At 42.9% G+C, this 21805-nt stretch overlaps 1 protein-coding gene across 4 annotated transcripts in view; it reads left to right on the top strand.

Moving 5' to 3' along the window:
• Positions 1-21805, top strand: part of LOC134342850 (probable phospholipid-transporting ATPase IIA) — a 174575-nt gene that overhangs the window by 26912 nt on the left and 125858 nt on the right. For 3 of the 4 annotated variants that reach the window (XR_010017124.1, XR_010017123.1, XM_063041479.1), the window contains exons 6-11: positions 181-239; positions 1127-1178; positions 15062-15156; positions 18801-18881; positions 19440-19515; positions 21568-21644. Coding sequence is in view for 2 of the 4 variants with exons in the window: in XM_063041479.1 (XP_062897549.1) it covers positions 181-239; positions 1127-1178; positions 15062-15156; positions 18801-18881; positions 19440-19515; positions 21568-21644 (440 nt within the window). In the remaining 2 variants the exon portion in view is untranslated. Of the gene's footprint in view, positions 1-180; positions 240-667; positions 744-1126; positions 1179-15061; positions 15157-18800; positions 18882-19439; positions 19516-21567; positions 21645-21805 lie in introns of those variants that run through there. The other variant, XM_063041481.1, reaches the window with a different exon arrangement.

The raw sequence follows: 21805 nt of genomic DNA, 5'->3' as shown, positions 1-21805 counted from the left end.
CTTGAAATAAGATGTCTACATATAATGTGCTGAAGTATCATTGTAAAACTTAATAGATATTGAACTTTAATTATTAAGCTGTCCGCTCTTATTTATTTTTCATCAAATTTAGCCTTTATTCAGCTTCAGTTATAATCTGTGACTATTGAAACTGTGCTGAAGTGCATTCTCCCTTGACAGGTATTGTGACCGTCAAGAGCTCAAATATTCAAGTGGGGGATTTAATTATTGTTGAAAAGGTTTGTACATTCCTTTAAATATTAAAATAATTTCTTACAAGTAAAGTCAAAGTGATAATATATTAGAATTTATCAAAGACATAATAGTAAAACAAAATGAGACTAAGTTTTAATTAGTCACATGAATTCCAAATGGAAGTTGATATTTGATCAACTTTATTGCATGCGTTGAATGGCTGAACAAAAGTTAAATGCACTATCTGCCAAAGGTATTTTAATCAAAGTACTTTATCATGGTCTCCTGATCCCTTCTTGCATGTAGAATCAGAAGATAATTGTTTGCCATCTGGTTATAAAGCAAACAGAGCAGGGGTTAACTGTGGTTACTCAGGCTTGTGGAATGCATTTCATAGAGTTCCTTGATGCCAATTGTTCAAACAAATAATTTAGACTTTGAAACTGAAAGCAAAATATGTGGCTGAAGGTGGGAAACTATGAAGGGAAACAAAAGGATCAATTAACAAACTTTCAGAATGATAAAGGAGCAAAAGGTTTTCAATATGGGTAAGTGTAAAATGCAATGGCAAGTAGGAGTTTGTATTGATCTACACTGAAAAACAGTTTAGCTACACTTGTGCAGTCTGGTCTTCAGATGATTAAAGTAAAGGTGCCAAAAGGATGTATAAATATTGTCCCAAAACTAAGAAGGTATAATAGAGAGACCAAATAAGTGGTAATCCCTTTCTCTTGAGAAGCAAAGAAATGTAAAGGCTTTCCAAGCTAAAATGAGGCCCTGTAGGGCAGTGAGAAAATGGAGGCAAATTGTCCTTAAAATAAAGCATTACCATATGAGATAATGATATTTGTGCGTAGTCTCGTATACATTCTCTGTCATGCTTCCAATTACTATTACTGCTTAGTAACTTGTTTCCTTTTCATTTCCATAGAATCAAAGGGTACCTGCTGACATGATCTTTCTCCGAACATCGGACAAAGGGGGTTAGTGCCTCACTCACTTACCTGCTAATCAATAGATATAACTAACTATTCAGTATATTTGTTTGTGAAACTGGTAATAGTTTAAAAATTGCAAAATTTCTATAAAGTAGTTTTTTTGTTTTGGCATTTATCGTATTATATATCTTTTTCATTATTTGGAGCTATATGACTTTCATTAGTTGAGTACTGCAGAAGTGTATTACTAGTAAACAGTGATCAGCCTGTTAAAGACAGCTATGGCAGGAAGACATTTCCTGCTGGTGGATGGTTATTTAGAATATTGAAGCCGTTTAGAGATGTGCAGAAATCTGAATTATTACACTTAACCCTATGCTAAATTCAGTGGTTTAATGCCAGAGAATAGTTCAGCTGTGACTGTGCTTACCTGTTGCGTCACTTGCTGACTCAGTGCTGTGTGTGTTCTCCACCCATACCTGCGTTAGAACCAAACCAGCTGGTTAACATTGTTCCTCAGCTGCAGCCTTGCCCTTCCCCCTTCCAACAGCTTCGGCGAAGCCAGCTGCAGAGGGGAGTGCCAAAAGCAGCATGTCCTGACCTCCAGCGATCCCATCCGCAGCTGAGCTCAGTTCAATGACACACTTCAAAGCCCTTGGTTTCAGTGCACTGCTGTGTCATTGAGTGGAGTGTCTGTTAAACAATAGGTGGTACAGTTAATGGAAAATTGTTTGGCTTTATTACAATCTTACTGATCTGAAAAATAACATGACTACTGCATTCTAAAACGGGAGGCTGAGTAGCCAGAGGTCATGGTTTACATCAGTACCAATGACGGGCAGGAGGGGTGATGAGATCTGCACAGTGAGTTCAGGGAGCTGCATGCAAAGTTAAAGGACAGGACCTCCAGGGTGGTGATCTCAGGGTTGCTACCCGTGCCATGTGCTAATGAGGCCAGAAATACAGAAGATAATACAGTTATCATGTGGCTAAGGAGATCATGCAGGAGGGAGGTCTTCAGATTTTTGGATCATTTGGCTCCTTTTCAGGAAAGGTGGGACCTGTACAAACATACCTGAACTGGAGGGGATTAGTATCCTTCTGGGGAGGTTTGCTTGTGCTGTACATGGTTTTAAACTATAATTGCAGAGGAATGGGAACCAAAGTGCCAGGGCAGATGCCAAACTGGTTGTGGAGAAAGATGAAAATTAAGTATATATACAAAGACAGGAATCGAAAGGTTGAGCATGGTGTGAATAACGTAGTGAAAAATGTATTATTGAGAGTACAGAGTTTGTATTTTCCTGTTAAAATAAAACACACGGTTTAGGGAACCTTGGAGTATTACAGGTAATGCGGATGAGTTTAGGTCATGGATCAGCATGTGGAACTATGATATTGTAGACATTAGTAAGACTTGGTTGTAGGAGTGGCAGCTCAGTGTTCTGGGGTTCCGATGCTTTAGACGTGATAGAGCGGGAGTGATTAAAATGGGGGGGGGGGAAGCATAATTAGTCAGGGAAAATGTCAAGGCAGTGCTCAGACAGGACAGACTGGAGGACTCGTCTACTGTATCTATATGAGTGAAACTGAGGAATAAGAAAAGGGATACCCACATTAATCAGATTAATGAGAATAATCAGTGGGATGTTGAGCAAATTTGAAGGGAGATATTATTAGACAGTTGCAAGAAAAATAAGGTTGTAATTTTAACTTTCCACTTATTTAATGGGACTCCCATACTGTAAAAGAGCTGGATGGGATAGAGTTTGTGAAATGTGTTCAGGAAAGTTTCCTTAATATATAGATATCCCAACTAGAGAAAACAAAATGCTGGATCTCCTATTAGGGAATGATGCTGGGCAGGTGACTGAAGTTTCTGTAAGGGAGCACTTCAGATCTAGTGATCACAATTCATTTAATTTCAAGATAACTATGGTGAAGGATAGTTATAGTCCTCAGGTTAAGTTTCTAAATAAGAGAAAGGCCAATTTTGTTGGCATCAAAAAAGATTTGGCAAGTGTGGATTGGGATAAGTAGTTTTCTGGCAAAGAGATGCTTGGTAAGTGGGAGGCCTTCAAAAGTGAAATTCTGAGAGTACAAGGTTTGTATGTTCCTGTTAAAATAATCGGCAAGGCTAACAGATTCAGTGAAATTTGGTTTTTGAAAACTATTGAGGCCCTAGATAAGAAGGAGTTGCATAGCACAGAACAAATGAGGTGCTTGAAATGCAAGAGAACACTGAGGGAAATCAGGAGGGTTAAAAGAAAACGTGATTGCTCTAGCAGGCAAGGTGAAGGAGAATCACATGTTTTACGTAAACATTAGGAGCAAAACCATTGTAAAGATAGAACATAGAATAGTACAGCATATTACAGGCCCTTCGGCCCACAATGTTGTGCCGACCCTCAAACCCTGCCGCCCATGTAACGCCCCCTCACCGTAAATTTCTCCATATACCTGTCTAGTAGTCTCTTAAACTTCACGAGTGTATCTGCCTCCACCACTGACTCAGGCAGTGCATTCCACTCACCAACCACTCTCTGAGTAAAAAACCTTCCTCTAATATCCCCCTTGAACTTCCCACCCCTTACCTTAAAGCCATGTCCTCTTGTATTGAGTAGTGGTGCCCTGGGGAAGTGGTGCTGGCTGTCCACTCTATCTATTCCTCTTATTATCTTGTACACCTCTATCATGCCTCCTCTCATCCTCCTCCTCTCCAAAGAGTAAAGCCCTAGCTTCCTTAATCTCTGATCATAATCCATACTGACTAAACTAGACAGCATCCTGGTAAATCTCTTCTGTACCCTTTCCAATGCTTCCACATCCTTTCTATAGTGAGGCGACCAGAACTGGACACAATACTCCAAGTGCGGCCTAACCAGATTTTTATAGAGCTGCATCATTACCTCACGACTCTTAAACTCTATTCCTCGACTTTTGAAAGCTAACACCCCATAAGCTTTCTTAACTACCCTATCTACCTGTGAGGCAACTTGCAGGGATCTGTGGACATGTACGCCCAGATCGCTCTGCTCCTCCACCTACCAAGTATCCTGCCATTTACTTTGTACTTTGCCTTGGAGTTAATCCTTCCAAAGTGTACCACCTCACACTTCTCTGGGTTGAACTCCATTTGCCACTTCTCAGCCCACTTCTGCATCCTATCAATGTCTCTCTGCAACCTTCGACAATCCTCTACACTATCTACAACAACATCAACCTTTGTGTCATCTGCAAACTTGCCAACCCACCCTTCTACCCCCACATCCAGGTCGTTAATAAAAATCACGAAAAGTAAAGGTTCCAGAACAGATCATTGTGGGACACCACTAGTCACAATCCTCCAGTCTGAATGTACTCCCTCCACCACGATCCTCTCCCTTCTGCAGGCAAGCCAATTCTGAATCCACCTGGCCAAACTTCCCTGGATCGCATGCTTTCTGACTTTCTGAATAAGCCTACCATGTGGAACCTTGTCAAATGCCTTACTATACTCCATATAGATCACATCCACTGCACTACCTTCATCTATATGCCTGGTCACCTCCTCAAAGAACTCTATCAGGCTTGTTACACACGATCACAAAGCCATGCTGACTGTCCCTGATCAGACCATGATTCTCTAAATGCCCATAGATCCTATCTGTAAGAATCTTTTCCAACAGCTTTCTCACCACAGACGTAAGGCTCACTGGTCTATAATTACCCGGACTATCCCTACTACCTTCTTTGAACAAGGGGACAACATTCGCATCCCTCCAATCTTCCGGTACCATTCCTGTGGACAGCGAGGACATAAAGATCCTAGCCAGCGACTCAGCAATCTCTTCCCTCGCCTCATGGAGCAGCCTGGGGAATTTTCCGTCAGGCCCCAGGGACTTGTCCGTCCTAATGTGTTTTAACAACTCCAACAGCTCCTCTCCCTTAATGTCAGCGTGCTCCAGAACATCAACCTCACTCATATTGTCCTCACCATCATCAAGTTCCCTCTCATTGGTGAATACTGAAGAGAAGTATTCATTGAGGACTTCGCTCACTTACACAGCCTCCAGGCACATCTTCCCACCTTTATCTCTAATCGGTCCTATCTTCACTCCTGTCGTCCTTTTGTTCTTCACATAATTGAAGAATGCCTTGGATTTTTCCTTTACCCTACTCACCAAGGCCTTCTCATGCCCCCTTCTTGCTCTTCTCAGCCCCTTCTTAAGCTCCTTTCTTGCTTCCCTATATTCCTCAATAGACCCATCTGATCCTTGCTTCCTAAACCTCATGTATGCTGCCATTTTCCACCTCACTTGTCACCCATGGTTCCTTCACCCTACCATTCTTTATCTTCCTCACCGGGACAAATTTATCCCTAACATCCTGCAAGAGATCTCTAAACATCGACTGCATGTCCATAATACATTTCCCTGCAAAAACATCATCCCAATTCACATCCGCAAGTTCTAGCCTGATAGCCTCATAATTTGCCCTTCCCCAATTAAAATTTTTCCTGTCCTGTCTGAGTCTATCCTTTTCCACGATAATGCTAAAGGCCAGGGAGCGGTGGTGACTGTCCGCCAGATGCTCACCCACAGAGAGATCTGTGACCTGACCCGGTTCATTACCTAGTACTGGATATAGTATGGCATTTCCCCCTAATCGGCCTGTCCACATACTGTGACAGGAATCCGTCCTGAGCACACTTAACAAATTCTGCCATCTTAAACCCTTGGAACTAATCAGGTGCCAATCAATATTAGGGAAGTTAAAGTCACCCATGATAACAACCCTGTTATTTTTGCATCTTTCTAAATTCTGCCCCCCAATCTGCTCCTCTGTATCTCTGCTGCTACCAGGGGGTCTATAGAATACCCCCAATAGAGTAACTGCTCCCTTCTTGTTCCTGACTTCCACCCATACTGATTCAAAAGAGGATCCTGCTACATTACCCACCCTTTCTGTAGCTGCAATAGTATCCCTGACCAGTAATGCCACCCCTCCTCCCCTCCCCCCGCACTCTATCCCTTTTAAAGCACTGAAATCCAGGAATATTGAGAATCCATTCCTGCCCTGGTGCCTGCCAAGTCTCTGTAATGGCCACTAAATCATAATTCCATGCATGTATCCAAGCTCTCAGTTCATCACCTTTGTTCCTGATGCTTTTTGCATTGAGGTACACACACTTCAGCCCTTCTACCTTACTGTCTTTACACCGTTTATTCTGCTACTCTTTCCTCAAAGCCTCTCTATATGTTAGATCTGGCTTTACTCCATGCATTTCTTTCACTGCTCTATTGCTCCGGATCCCATCCCCCTTGCAAATTAGTTTAAACCCTCCCGAACCATGCTAGCAAACCTACCTGCAAGGGTATTGTTCCCCCTCGAGTTCAGGTGCAACCCATCCAATCTGTACAGGTCCCACCTTCCCCAGAAGAGATCCCAATGATCCAAAAATCTAAAACCCTGCTCCCTGCACCAACTCCTCAGCCACGCATTCAACTGCCATCTCCTCCAATTCTTACCATCACTGTCACGTAGCACTGGCAGCAATCCTGAGAACGCCACCCTTGAGGTCCTGTTCTTCAGCCTTCTGCCTAGTTCCCGAAACTCACACTTCAGGACCTTATCCCTCTTCCTGCCTATGTCGTTGGTCCCAACATGTATCATGACTTCTGGTTGCTTTCCCTCTCGTACCAGGATGTCGTGCACCCGGTCAGAGACATCCAGACCCTGGCACCTGGGAGGCAACAAACCATGCGGGTGTCCTTCTCATGTCCACAAAATCTCCTGTCTGCTCCCCGACTGTAGAGTCTCCAATGACGACAGCTCTCCTCTTCTCCGTCCCATCCTTCTGCACCACCGGGTCAGACTCAGTGCCGGAGGCCCTGCCACCGTGGCTCACACCTGGTCGGTCGTCCCCGCCGACAGTATCCAGGATGGTAAACTTAGTATTCAGAGGAATGGCATCAGGGGTGCTCTGCACTACCTGTCTGCTCACCTTCGCTTTCCCCCCTCTGACTGTCACCCAACAACCTGCTTCCGACAGCCTAGGTGTGACTACCTCCCTGTAGCTCTCATCTATGACTGCCTCATTCTCCCTTATGAGTCGAAGGTCATCCAGCTAGTGCTCCAGATTCCTTACATGGTCTTCCAGATCGCCCAGCCATATGCACTTCTGGCAGATGTGACTCTGCGGGAGAGGGGTGTTCCCCCAAGACTGCCACATCTCACATGAGAGGCGTATCACCGTCTCAGGAGACATTGTAAAAACTAACTGTGAGCAAGCTTGTCCTCCGCCTCTTCTCGTCGAAGCCTCTTGAGTCAAAGCCTCAAAGCTCCACTCACTCACTGGCCACTTTTCAAGAGGATAAAATTGGTCCTCTTGGAGATCAGTGAGGTCAGGTCAAGTCAAATTTATTGCCATTTCGACCATAAACTGCTGGTACAGTACACAGTAAAAATGAAACAATGTTCCTCCAGGACCATGGTGCTACATGAAACAACACAAAACTACACTAGACTATGTGAGACAGCACAAGGCTACACTAGACTACAGAAAACAACTTTTTAAAAAAAAAAGTGCACTAGCCTACAGACCTGCACAGGACTACATAAAGTGCACAAAACAGTGCAGGGCAGTACAGTAATTAATAAACAAGTCAATAGGCATAGTAAAGTTACAGTATAATAAATGATGTAGATGTCAGTCTAGACTCTGAGTATTAAGGAGTCTGATGGCTTGGGGGAAGAAACTGTTGCACAGTCAGGTTATGAGAGCCCGAATGCTTCAGTACCTTTTGCCAGATGGCAGGAGGGAGAAGAGTTTGTGTGAGGGGTGCGTGCGGTCCTTCACAATGCTGTTAGCTTTGCGGGTGCAGCGTGTGGTGTAAGTGTCTATAATAGCGGGAAGAGAGACCCCGATGATCTTCTCAGCTGACCTCACTGTCCGCTGCAGGGTCTTGTAATCCGAGACGGTGCAATTTCCAAACCAGCCAGTGATGCAGCTGCTCAGGATGCTCTCAATACAACCTCTGTAGAATGTGGTGAGGATGGTGGGGTGGGTGATGGACTTTTCTCAGCCTTCGCAAGAAAGTAGAGACGCGCTGGACTTTCTTGGCTATGGAGCTGGTGTTGAGGGACCAGGTGAGATTCTCCGCCAGGTGATCACCAAGAAATTTGGTACTCTTAATGATCTCTACGGAGGAGCCATCAATGTTCAGCGGAGAGTGGTCGCTCCGTGCTCTTCTGAAGTCAACAACCATCTCTTTTGCTTTGTTCACATTCAGAGACAGGTTGTTGGCTCTGCATCAGTCTGTTAGCTGCTGTACCTCCTCTCTGTATGCTGACTCGTTGTTCTTACAGATGAGACCCACCACAGTTGTGTTATCGGCGAACCTGATGATGTGATTTGAGCTGTGTATTGCTGCACAGTCGTGGGTTAGCTGAGTGAACAGCAGTGGACTGAGCACACAGCCCTGGGAGGGGGGGCCCATGCTCAGTGTGATGGTGTTGGAGATGCTGCTTCCAATCCGGACTGACTGAGGTCTCCCAGTCAGGAAGTCTAGGATCCAGTTGCAGAGGGAGGTGTTCAGGCCCAGCGGTTTCAGCTTTCCAATCAGGTGCTGAGGAATGATTGTGTTGAGTGCTGAACTGAAGTCTATGAACAGCACTCGAATGTATGTGTCTTTTTTGTCCAGGTGGGTGAGGGCCAGGTGGAGGGTGGTGGCAATGGCGTCATCTGTTGAACGGTTGGGACGGTACGCGAACTGCAGGGGGTCCAGTGAGGGGGGGGCAGCAGGGTCTTTATGTGCCTCATGATGAGCCTCTTGAAACACTTCATGATGATGGATGTGAGAGCAACGGGACGGTAGTCGTTGAGGCAGGACACTGAAGACTTCTTCGGCACTGGGATGATGGTGGTGGCCTTGAAGCACGCAGGAATGACGGCGCTGCTCAGGGAGATGTTGAAGATGTCAGTGAGAATTTCTGCTAGCTGGTCTGCACATCCTCTGAGCACTCTGCCAGGAATATTGTCTGGTCCAGCAGCCTTCCGTGGCTTGACCCTGCGTAGAGTTTTCCTTACATCGGCCACGGTAAGACACAGCACCTCGTCATTGGGAGGAGGGGTGGTCTTCCTCGCCACCACGTCATTTACCGCCTCGAAACAAGCGTACAGGTTGTTCAACGCATCTGGGAGGGAGGCATCATCAGCACAGGCAGGTGGTGTTGTTTTGTAGTTGGTGATATCCTGAATGCCCTTCCACATGCGCTGCGTGTTGCCACTGTCCTGAAAGTGGCTGTGGATTCGCTGGGTGTGTGCACGCTTTGCCTCTCTGATGGTCTGGGACAGATTGGCCCTCGCTGTTGTTAGGGCTGCCTTGTCGCCTGCTCTGAAGGCGGAGTAACGGGTCCTCAGCAGCGCACGCACCTCCGTGGTCATCCATGGCTTCTGGTTAGAGCACGTAGTGATGGTCTTGGCCACAGTGACGTTATCGATGCACTTGCTGATGTAGCTCGTCACTGATGCCGTGTACTCCTCTAAGTTGGTAGAGTCGCCATCAATTGCAGCCTCCCTGAACATGTGCCAGTCAGTGTGCTCAAAGCAGTCTTGAAGAGCAGAGATGGCTCCTGCTGGACAGGTCTTCACCTGCTTCAGAACTGGTCTGGAGCGCCTGACGAGCGGTCTATGTGCTAGGATTAGCAAACAGAGATGTGGTCTGAGTAGCCGAGGTGGCGGTGGGGCTCCACCCAGTACACGCAAGGATGTTTGTATAAACAAGGTCCAACGCATTCTCCCCTCTCGTTGCAAAGTCCACATACTGATTGAGTTTGGGGAGCACTGACTTGAGGTTCGCGTGGTTAAAATCTCCAGCGACAATAAACAGTCCATCAGGGTGTGCGTTCTGCAGTTCGCTAATAGCCCCATACAGTTCACAGAGCACCTCCTTAGTATTAACGCTGGGGGGAATGTAGACACCAACTATAAGGACAGTGGTGAATTCCCGTGGTAAATAAAATGGTCTGCATCTAATAGTCACAAACTCCACTGGCGATGAGCAGTATCTGGAAACCAGCACAGAGTTCTTGCACCATTCCATGTTGATGTAAATACACACACCCCACTGCGAGTCTTACCACACAGAGTTGCACCCAGGTCATCTGTACATGGTGCCGAAAGAGCTGGGGGAGATGTTAAATGGACTTCTTGCATCTGTATTTACTTGGGAGGTAGACATGAAGTCTGTAGAACTGAGCCAAACAGCAGTAAGGTCATGGACTGTATACAGATTAGAGGAGGAGGTTCTTGCTGTCTTGAGGCAGATTAGAGTAGATAAATCCCTAGAGTTTGACAGAGTGTTCCCCCAGACTTTGTGGGATACTAGTGCAGAAATTGTATGGTCCCTAGGAATGGTATTTAAAACATCCTTTGACATGGGTGAGGTGCCTGAGAACTGGAGGAAAGCTCATCTCGTTTCATTGTCCTGGAAAGACTCTTAAGAATAAGCCAGGAAGTTATAGGCCAGTGAAGCTGACATCAGTAATAACTTAATGGAAGGTTTTCTAAGGGACCAGATATGAGTTTTGGATAGATAGGGACTGATAGGGATAGTCAACATAGCTTTGTGCACAATAGGTTGTGACTAACCAGTCTTAGAGTTTTTTCAGGAAGATAGCAGGAAAGTTGTTGAGGGCAAGGCAGTGGAAATTGTCTCCATGGACTTGAGCAAGGACTTTGACAAGGTCCTGCCTGGGAGGCTGATCAACAAGGTTCAATCATTTGGCATTCAGATTGATGTACTAAGTTGGAATTGACATTGGCTTAGTGAGCGAAACCAGAGAGTGATAGTAGATGGTTGCCTCTCTGACTGGAGGCATGTGACTAGTGGTGCGCTGCAGGGATTGGCGCTGGGTCCATTGTTGTTTGTCATCTATATGAACAATCTGCATGATAATGTGGTAAACTGGATCAGCAAATCCCGCAGGTGACACCAAGACTGGGGTCATAGTGGACAATGAGGAAGGTTGTCAAAGCTTGAAGTGGTATCTGGACCAGATGGAAAAATGGGCTGAAAAATGACAGATGGAATTTAATGCAGTTAAGTGCAAGGTGTTGCATTCTGGGAGGACAACTCACACTTGCACAGTGAATGGTAGGGCACTCAGGCAGTTTGGTAAAACAGAGGGATCTGGAAATACAGATCCATAATTCGTTGAAAGTGGCATCATCAACACATAGAGTAATAAAGACAGCTTTTGGCATATTGACCTTCATAAATCAAAGCATTAATTACAGGACTTGGGAAGTTGTATAAGATGTTGGTGAGGCCTAATTTGGAGTATTGTGTGCAGTTCTGTTCACCTACCTATTGGAAATGTATCAATAAAATTGAAAGAGTACAGAGAAATTTTACAAGGATGTTGCCAAAACTTGAGGACCTGGAAAAGGTTGAATAGGTTAGGACTTTATCTCTGGAGTATAGGAGAGTGAGGGGAGTCTTAATGGAGGTATACAAAATTATGAGTGGTGTAGATAGGGTAAATGCAAAGAGGCTTTTTTCACTGAGTCTGCCTGACCTGCTAAGTTCATTTTGTGTGAGCCTTTCCACTGAGGTTGGGTGGGACAAGAACCAGAGGTTATAGGTTAAGAGCAGAAGATGAAATATTAAAGGGGAACCTGGCAGGAGCTCTTTCGCTCTGAGGGTGTTGAGAGTGTGAAATGAGCTGCCATCAGAAGTGGTGTATATGGGTTCATTTTCAAAGTTTAAGAGAAATTTGGATGTACGTGGATGGGAGGGGCATGGAGGGTTATGGTTCAGGTGCGGGTCAATGGAACCATGCAGAATAACAATTCAGCAAGGACTAGATGTGTCGAAGGACCTGTTTCTGTGCTGTATTGCTGTATGGCACCATATCGATAACACTCTATTCTTCCAAGTTATCTTTGCTCATTGAACTACTGGAATGGAATTAACTGGGCAGCACCTGTCTAAAAGTATTGTCTTCTATACATTAATGGGCATTTCTAAAGGGGCTGTGGTGGTCAATGGGAGAGAGAATTCATCATTTCCTTTCTGAAAGGGGGGGGGCATTAAATTTTAATAATGATAGTGTCTTACTTGACACTATGTGGGGCCTGGTTTGCAGGTGGCTCTGGGTTGCTTCTCAAAACAAAAAGCTGTAGTTTAAAGGTACAAATTGCAGTGAAAGTAATTTGGAGTTCATACTGGTATGACCATGCAAATTTCTTCCCAATACAGTTGTATTGCAAACATAGTGTTGACCATTTCTCACCCACACACCAAACCAGTCCATGTGGTGTATTTTCACCCTTGATTGGAAGTTGTATAATTCTGTTCTGTTAGAATGTTGGTTTGGTAAAGCAAGAAATTCCTTATCCCCCAGCCCCCTCCCATTTTCCTCATTCCGCCAGTTAGCCAGAAGTTCTTGAAGCTCAGAAACAGAATACTTTTTGCATTCCCCATATTCACTTTGATAAGTCCACAGCCATTTGTTGTTCTATAGCTGGATTCCATGAGAGGTTGTGATTTTAAAAGAATTTGCGCAACACGTGATACTAGTGCTTATAGTGATGGGCGATGACTGAGCAGCCCCATTAGCAATCTCAGCCATTATGGCAGTGCGCAGTTGGACTGTGTTTATTTGTTGAGTCCATTCACAGTTTTTGATGAAAGATGGGGGAAGCTGTTGATAATTGGTGAGCGCTGTATTGCACAGAGGGGAGGACGGTAGGCTGATGAGCGTGAAGTGTGTTTTGCGAGCATTGAATGAATTCGCCCAACTTGGGCTATGATGTCAACCTCTCGCTCCAGAATTAACTCCCCTAACTTCCCTTGTGTGCCACCAAATGGCTCATGGGAGCGAAAAAGCGTTACCAGTGTAGTAGAAAATTTTCATTCTAAAGATGGTCCAGAGTGCTGATTTTTGAAGAGGAGGTGTGAGATGGAAGAGGAGGATTGTGGGCCTAGGGCTACAGAAAATTCTAATAAGGTTAATGATGAAGAATTACAATCTGAGTAATTTCACTGCACTAATGCAACAACAGACGTAAAAAAAAAAAGTCCATCTTTACAATGGAAGCTACTAATCACTGGGTTTTACATGGACTGGTGATCCAAGTTGTCCTATTCCATTGTGCCTAGTCTGTGGCAAACAACTTACAAATGTTGCAATGGCTCCAGCAAAATTGAAAAGATACTTAACTACAAATCACTGCCATATGACATGTAAAATGCTGATTATTTTAAACAACTATTGGAATCTCAAAACAAGCAGATTACTATTACTACTACGGTGACTCAGGCCTAGGGGGCCGACATCGGGCATGATGATGGACTCTCCACTTCTCCCTCTCCCTCATCAGTGTGTTCAGTTCATCTACATTAGCTGCGCCACTGTCTTCTAGAAGTGTGTTGACTATAGTCTTGGGAGGGCGCCCAGGGTTCATCCTCCCTTGCTTGGGCTCCCATATGGTGACTAGGCTGGTAGGTAGTTTGGGGTAGCTCTAGTTGCAGTCTTCTTGCCTTGATTTTAGTGGTGAGCATCGGTAGGTTGTTATAGAGCCCGACGTTCGTCATCTGCTGTTGCCAACTCACGTCAAGAGCCATCCGGAACATTTGTGTCCACGTCTCGCATCCGTACGTGAGAATGGACTCTATGACTGATTAAAGCTTTTGAAAATAAAGTCACACTCAGCAAAAGGATCCAGGAAACAAGTTATTTAGTAGCTTTAAGACCGGTTCACTCAATTGTTTTTTTAAAAAAACTGAAAACCTGGACAACGAGCACACCAACCTCCTGCTACATGCAGAAATCTGGTGCCTTAGCAGGGAAATAGTTCTCAACAGGGTGTATGAGCTGACAGGTGAATTGCAGGAGTATTTTCTAGAAAATAGTAGACCAGATTTTGCTAAGTGCCTTGAAGATAAAGAATGGCTGCAGAAACTAGCCTACTTAGTAGACATTTTTCATCATATGAACCAATTGAACAAGTCTGTGCAGGGTCCTGGAGAAAATGTTTTGACTTGTTGTGACAAGATTCTTGGATTTAAAAGGAAACTGAATCTTTGGAAAAATCATGTTGTAAAAGGGAATCTTGAAATGTTTCCACTACTGCTTTGGCTTGAGAGTGAAGAAGGATGTCAGAAAGTCTTGAGTCTTATTGAAAACCACCTGGAAGAACTGCAGAACAAAACTGAATAATATTTTTCCTCCATTTCAACACAAGTGTATGATTGAGTGAGGGACCCTTTCTCTGAATCTTCTGCTCAGCCTGTGAACTTGACTTTGAGAGAAGAGGAAGAGCTTTGTGAAATGCACTCTGATCATGCACTCAAGATGAAATTTACTGACCTGCCCCTGGACAAGTTCTGGATTTCTGTGAAAGAAGAGTATCCTGCCATTCATAGGAAAGCAATGAACATTTTGCTGCAGTTTTCAAATTCTTACATGTGTGAGCAAGCTTTTTCTTGTTTAACAAGCATTAAGAGCAAGGATAGAAATTGTTTCCTTTATGTTGAAGGTGAAATCCTTGTGTGCTTATCTCAAGTTCGACTCAGAATTGAGAAATTTATTGTGTTTGCCTTATGAGTTTTTAAAATTTGTGAAAGGGAAAGAAAAAGATTAATTTCAAGAGAAGTAAGCTAAGCTTAACTATCTGTTTTTTTTCAAAAAAGGTTGGCTAAAAATTAATTCCCTGCTCAAAAGAGCATTGACAATTATTTTTGGACTATTATATTTACAGTTTAACTTGCCATGAGCTGTAGATATAATAATTTTTGTGCAGCGATTCCCTGAGACCTGAAAATTACTTCAAGTTCCTCCAGGGCAAAAAGGTTGAGAAAGGCTGCTCTATAGTGAAGCAAACATATCGATACTCTTCACCTATTGCTTAAGTTTTCAAGACGACTTTGTGTTTTCAGGTTCCTGTTTTATCCGCACTGATCAGCTGGATGGTGAGACTGATTGGAAGATGCGATTGCCTGTTGGCTGTACCCAGAGATTGCCCATCGCTGCTGTAAGTACCAGGAAAAACTGCTGGATGTTCTGAATAATTCCAGTTATTTTTTGCTAAAATTGCCACTCTTATTGCTTTTGCAGAGAGTCAGAGAATTGAACCTGTACAAACCATCAAGTAATAATATGGGATTAGTGTAAATGAGTGTCTGATGGTCAGCACAGACTTGCTAGGGTGAAGGTTTCTGTTTCCATTAGTGACAGTTATCCTAAGTCATCCATTGGCACGAATCCCATTTTGATCTTTCCACACTCCCATAGCAACTGCTGCCTCCAGCCTCCAACCCCCACCCCATCCCCAAACCACCGCTCACAGATCCTGTCACTCACCTACATTCTAGAAGCAATTTACAGCGGCAGATTGTCCTGTGCATCTTTGGGATGTGGTAGGAAACGTGCACCCAGAGGAAACCCACACAGTAACAGAAAATGTGGGAACTCCACGTAGACAGACAGCATCGTTGGTCATGATTGAAACCCTGGTTGCTGAACCTGTGAGGGAGTATCTCTTAAATTGCTACACCACTGTGTCTCCCACAAATGTATTGCCATTAACCTTAGAACAGGGGTCCCCAACCTTTTTTGCACTGCGGACCGGTTTAATATTGACAATATTCTTGCAGACAGTTCGACCTGGGGGAGCGGGGTGGTAGGGTTGCCAATGGACAAGAGTAGCTGTCAAATACGTTGTTTTTACCCCAAGAAAGACTACAATGACCATGAAGCCTTGCGCGGGCACCAGTGTGCATGCGTGACTTGTGCATGTGTGTACCTGCCATTTTGTTTTCTCTCACTGCAAATCGTTTTTGGCAATTCTGTTCGGGGGTGGGGGTGTTAATCACGACCAGAATACAGGTGGTAAGTGGCTAATACACTCAATTTTGTTTCTAAAAGGGTTTATCTAACGAATTTAATATTAAACACACAGCTCATATTTTCCTCGCATGAATATAGTGAGGTCAATTATCAGGGGAGGACAGGGGAGCTTGAAGTAAGTGTTGAACGAGCTTCCAGTAGAAGTGGTAGAGGCAGGTTCGATATTATCATCTATTAAAGAAAAATTGGATAGGTATATGGACAGGAAAGGAATGGCGGGTTATGGACTGAGTGCAGGTTGGCGAGTAGCGCTCGGCATGGACTAGAAGGGCAGAGATGGCCTGTTTCCGTGCTGTAATTGTTATATGGTTATATAAGTCACTTATAAGAATTGCATCATAACATTTTAAGTAACATTTGGATATTAAACACACAGCACATATTTTCCCCGTATAAACATATAAAATCATTGCAACACACCAATATTGCTGAATCAGTGGGAGCCCTGGGCTCGTTTCCCTGCAGCAAGATGGTCCTATCGAAAGGTCATGGGAGACAGCGATACTCGAAGGGGGTTCCTTATGTCCACTCTATTCTGCAATTCAGTTTTCATTTCATTCATTGCAGAGATATGTTGGAAATGGAAGCAACGTTTTCAGTGCTTTCGTGGCTATCTCAGGATACTTAGCCTTGATTTTGATCCAGAATGCCGGCAGAGATGTTATGTCAAACATACTTTTCAGTCCGCCGTCATTTGCAAGCTCGAGGAGTTGATCACCTTCCCGCGCTGACATGGATGACGCGCGGGTAATGACCTCGCATGCGTAATGGCTCAACAGTGAGCATGACAGAGAATGAGGAAAGGTTTCCCCGTGGCCCGGTGGCATATGCTTTCCGGCCCGCTACCGGTCCGCGGTTGGGGACCGCGGCCTTAGAAGAAGTATTGCTGCTGATGGTTTTAAAGCTCCTATTACAACTTAACAATTTGAAACTCCTGTGGCCTACGATGCCGGGAAAAATATTAATTTAATTTAATTTAATTTTTTTTTACTGGTCAGCCTTTCACTGAAGAATTAACTGTAATTAGTTATTGAAAATTGTTCTTCAGCCTCCATCGAGCTGAGTGATTTTCCATCAAAGCAGCTGCTGGAATGCCTTGATTGGTATGAACACCTTTGTGTAAGGGAGTGGGAAAATCTTTCCAGAATCACTGGATTCTGGAATGGTTCCAAAGGACTGGAAAATTGCAAATGTCACTGCATTCTTTAAAAAGGAAGAGCGGCAAAGGACAGGGAATTGTAGGCCAGTTAGCTTGACAGGATGACATTTCAGGGTATGTGGAGGCACATGATACAATAGGCCAAAGTCAACATGCTTTCCTTAAGGGGAAATCTTGCCTGACAAATCTGTTGAAATTCTTTGAAGTAACAGGCAGGATAGAGAAAGGAGACTCAGTGAATGTTGATTAGTTTGATTTTTCAGAAGACATTTGACCAGGTGCTGCACATGAGGCTGCTAAACAAGATAAGAGCCCACAGTATTAGAGGAAAGGTTCTAGCATGGACATTATATTGGTTGGAGACAGAGTGGGAGTAAAGGGGGAGCCTTTTCTAGTTGGCAGCTGGTGACTAGTGATGCTCTATAGGAGTCAATTTTAGAGCTGCTTCCTTTCACGTTATATGTCAATGATTTGAATGATGGAATTGATGACTTTGTGACCAAGCTTGCAGATGATACAAAGCAAGGTGGAGGGGCCAAATGTGTTGAGGAAGAACTTGGACTGATTTGCAGAATGGGCAAAGAAGAAGCAAATGGAACACAGTGTGGGGAAGTGTATGGTCATGTATTTTGATGGAAGGAATAAAGGTGCAAACTCTAAATGGGTAGCAAATTCAGAAATTAGAACTACAAAGGGACTTGGGAGTCCTAGTGTAAGACTTCCTAAAGGTAACTTGCAGGTTGAATTGGTAGTATGGAAAAATAGTGCAATATTAGCATTCATTTTGAAAGGACTAGAATACAAAAGCAAGAATGAAATGCGGAGGCTTTATAAGGCATTGTTCGACAATACGGAGCATTATGAGCAGTTTTGGGCCCTTATCTAAGAAAGGATATGCTGGTGTTGGAGAGGGTTCAGAGGAACTTCACGAGAATGATTCCAGGAATGAATGGGTTAATGTATGAGGAGTATTTGATGTCTCTGAGCTTGTATTCACTGGAGTTTTCAAGAATGACGGGGGACCTCATTGAAACCTATGAAATATTGAAAGGTGAAGATAGAGTGGATGTTGAGAGGATTTTTCTAATAGTGGAGGAGACTAGGACCAAATATCACAGCTTTAGAATAAAAGGGCATTCCATAGAACAGGGATGAGGGGGAATTTCTTTAGCCTGAGGATAGTGAATCAGTGGAATGAAAATGGAATGAGTGCAGTGGAGGCCAAGTCATTAGTTATTGAACCATGTAAATTGCCTCTTGCGTATAAAAGATGTGCATCTGTACTGTAGTGATTTGCATCTCTAAAGAAAACATCTGTAATGTCTAGGTCCATGTACAAGTCATACTTACATACATAGGCTTTGTGTTTACCTTGAGGATCTGGAATTGTTAAACTAGTTTGCCTTTATTTTCAACCAACATGGACAAATCTTATCAGGATTTATTGGAGTACAACGTTAAAGGAATTGATTGTTGACCAGAATTTTTTCTGTGTGACAGAAAATAGATTCCCATGGCAGGGATTTGTGATAATATTCCAATAAATCAGTGCATCAGATATTGCTGCAACAAAACTGTTCATTTCTTATTCTGTTTTCCTTTTATTTAAGGATTTGCTACAAATACGATCTTATGTTTATGCAGAAGAACCAAACCTTGATATTCACAGTTTTGTGGGGACATTCACTCGGGTGAGTTGATCTTGTTGAGGGAATATTGCTTCAATTTCTATCTGTCTTTCTTTTTGGAATGCTTGACTTGATAATATTTCCTTTTTAAATAAAAAAAAGTGTGAAGATTCTGGGAGAGAATTCCAACTCCTATTTCTTAACTGAAGAGACGGAGTACTTGGCATACTGCTCAGTTAAATAAGCTAACTACAAGTCTGTTTTGACTGATGAGAATTCATGCATGAACATCAAGAGGTTGTAGACTGTGGATTACTAATTTGTATCTGAGCCAAGGGTAAAGGAGAGTTATGTTACTAACTTGGTGGGTTCTGACGGAGTGATAAATGCAAGTTAATTTTGTTTGTTAATAATTGAGATTTAGGGCATTGGAAAGAAAGGACAGTCACCTTGACTCATAAATGAGGAGAATGAAGCAATCACAAGGGTGATTCACACTTAAAAGATATTTTTAATTTGTTGATTCATGTGATAATTACAGTTTTGCAAGCAGGTAAGCAGCAGCACCCCACGAAGATATCATAGCTACATCAAATCAAATCATTTCTTCTTGTTTTTCAGGAGGATAGTGACCCACCAATTAATGAGAGTTTAAGCATTGAGAACACATTGTGGGCCAGTACTGTTATAGCTTCTGGTAAGGTTTTATTTTCTCTCAATTGCTTGTCAAATAAAAAAAAAAGGACGTTCTCAATTCCTTGTTTTTTTTCAAAATGCTTTCACCTGCTTGCTGTTAAACAAATTTTGTGTCAATAAAAACATTGAGGAGGAGAAGACTTTGATAACGGAGTTCTTGTTTCTATGTGATCTATTGAATCATATGATATGACAATAACCGACATGCAGTAATGCACATTTTAATTTCATCCCGAATCCAAAAACGGGTTGTCAGCTAGTTTCATGGAGAAAATGGGTAAGAAATTCATTCGTATGTTTTGTGCCTAGTAGACATAGGGTGTACAGAGTCCAATCCCATCATCATTTAAGTTACATTTGGTGCATCTGCAAGCAAATTGGACCATGCATTTATCACAATGAAACAAAAAGGAAAGCACATCTTAGCAGAAGGATAGGGATTCAGTGCTGTGCTGTTTAGGGAAAATGTCGTTTATTCACCTTTGGTAGTTCGTTGAAGCAAAGATTGACGGAGCTATCTGGACGGCACTTTGGAGCTGCATCATATCTGCTAATTATTCAGCTGAAGGCATTTTGTTTTTTTGGGAAGGATTCCCAAGGTATAGGAGCAGAATTCAGTGAGGGAGTGGGGTTGAAAGGGATAATAAATCAGCCATGATAGAATGGCAGAGCCAACTCAATGGGCCGAAAGGCCTAATTCTGCTTTTCGGTGGATTCACGGATAGGAAAGGTTTAGAGGGAAGTGGGGCAAACCCAGGCAAATGAGACTAGTTCAATTGGACAACTTGGTCACTCTGAACAAATTGGCCCAAATGTCCAGCTTTTGTACTGTATAACTCAATGGTACTTTGGGGCGGGGGGGATCTCCCGGCCTCTCTCTCCACTGTTACTGATAGTTACAGGATGATGCTAGAATTTTATTTTGTTTCAAAGTGATCTTTCGAGTTTGTCATCTTACCCTTTTATGTGCTTGGCTAAAATTAGAATGGCAAAATCTGCGGCAAAATTATTTTTGGACAGTTCCCTCCAGTTTTTGTAAACCTAATTCTCTTGAGTGTGTTATGAATTCTAACAACTTCATAGATTTAATATAAGCTAAATATTTTCAACCGTATAAAATTTAAATCAGCCATTTAGCAAGATGTTCATTGCTTATTCGTATTTTTATTCTAGTTTAGCCATATTTAATACATTTTATGTAAAGTGGGTTATTATAGAAAATACCATTGTTGTTGATTGTTAGTTATATCATTCACATGTTCCTGTATATTGTCTGGCTCAGTGAGAGGTCTGACCATTCATCTCTCCCTAGCCATCAGGCTTGTGTTTCTCTGGCTACTCACCCATTGAGCACTGTGGTTGAAAATCAACCATGCAATGTTTTTGTTTGCTGCATACAGTATAGATGGTACATCTCAGTGTTGGAATTATGTTAACAAAATGTCAAAGCTTGGATTTTAATAATGACCTTCTGTTCTCTTGTAGCGTAACTGTGTTCAAAGACAGTGCAGGCTGTGTGGGTTTCTTTCCGTAGTTGTCAGATTGCAGTGCCAGTTGTGATAGGGTAACTGCTCTATTCTGCTTTACAACTCCTGAAATGCCTCTTTGTCTACACTGCTGAGAGGTTTCCTGATGAGAAAGCCAGTAGCATTCTCTTAACCAGCGCTCTTAAAATCACCAGGATTACATTTTTAAATTAACATATTATTCTGCTCTGTTTTTCCTTTCTGCTCATTCCCCTTTGACCACCTTTATAAATGCCTTTGCTCTGCTCTTCATCCTTGCTAAATCGTGGAAACATTGTGGCCAATGGAACATCCTTTCTGCTGCCAAATAAGTTTGGTTAACTGTGCACAAGCCTGTGCTCAGAGCTTGGACTTCCAGTCTAGCTGTCCCTGTACCATAATAATGTAATGTTTCCTATGTATTTTTAAAGTAATAGATACAACAAAAACCTGAGATTTAAAGAGATGAGAGCAGCTCTGAGAATTGTTATTCTTAAGCTATAAGCAGAATACTTTGTAATGTTTTTTTAATGTTATTTCCATTCAAGGCACAGCAGTTGGTGTTGTTATCTACACAGGAAAAGAAATGAGGAGTGTTATGAATACTTCACACCCAAAGAACAAGGTACATTTTGACAGTCATGGGCAAGAAAGTAATTAGCATTAAATACCATATTTACTTTTTGCAGAGTATAATACTGAAAAAGGTACTAGGGGAAATAGCCTATTGTTTAATTAATTTAATTGCATTCCAAACAAAAATGTCCCGAGCTAGAAATCTTTCAT

The sequence above is a fragment of the Mobula hypostoma genome, chromosome 2 (assembly GCF_963921235.1).
Source record: "Mobula hypostoma chromosome 2, sMobHyp1.1, whole genome shotgun sequence".
In the NCBI taxonomy this organism is placed as follows: Eukaryota; Metazoa; Chordata; class Chondrichthyes; order Myliobatiformes; family Myliobatidae; genus Mobula; species Mobula hypostoma.
The sequence above is the reverse complement of the archived record's forward strand: the minus strand, read 5'-3'. Positions and strand labels throughout refer to the sequence as shown.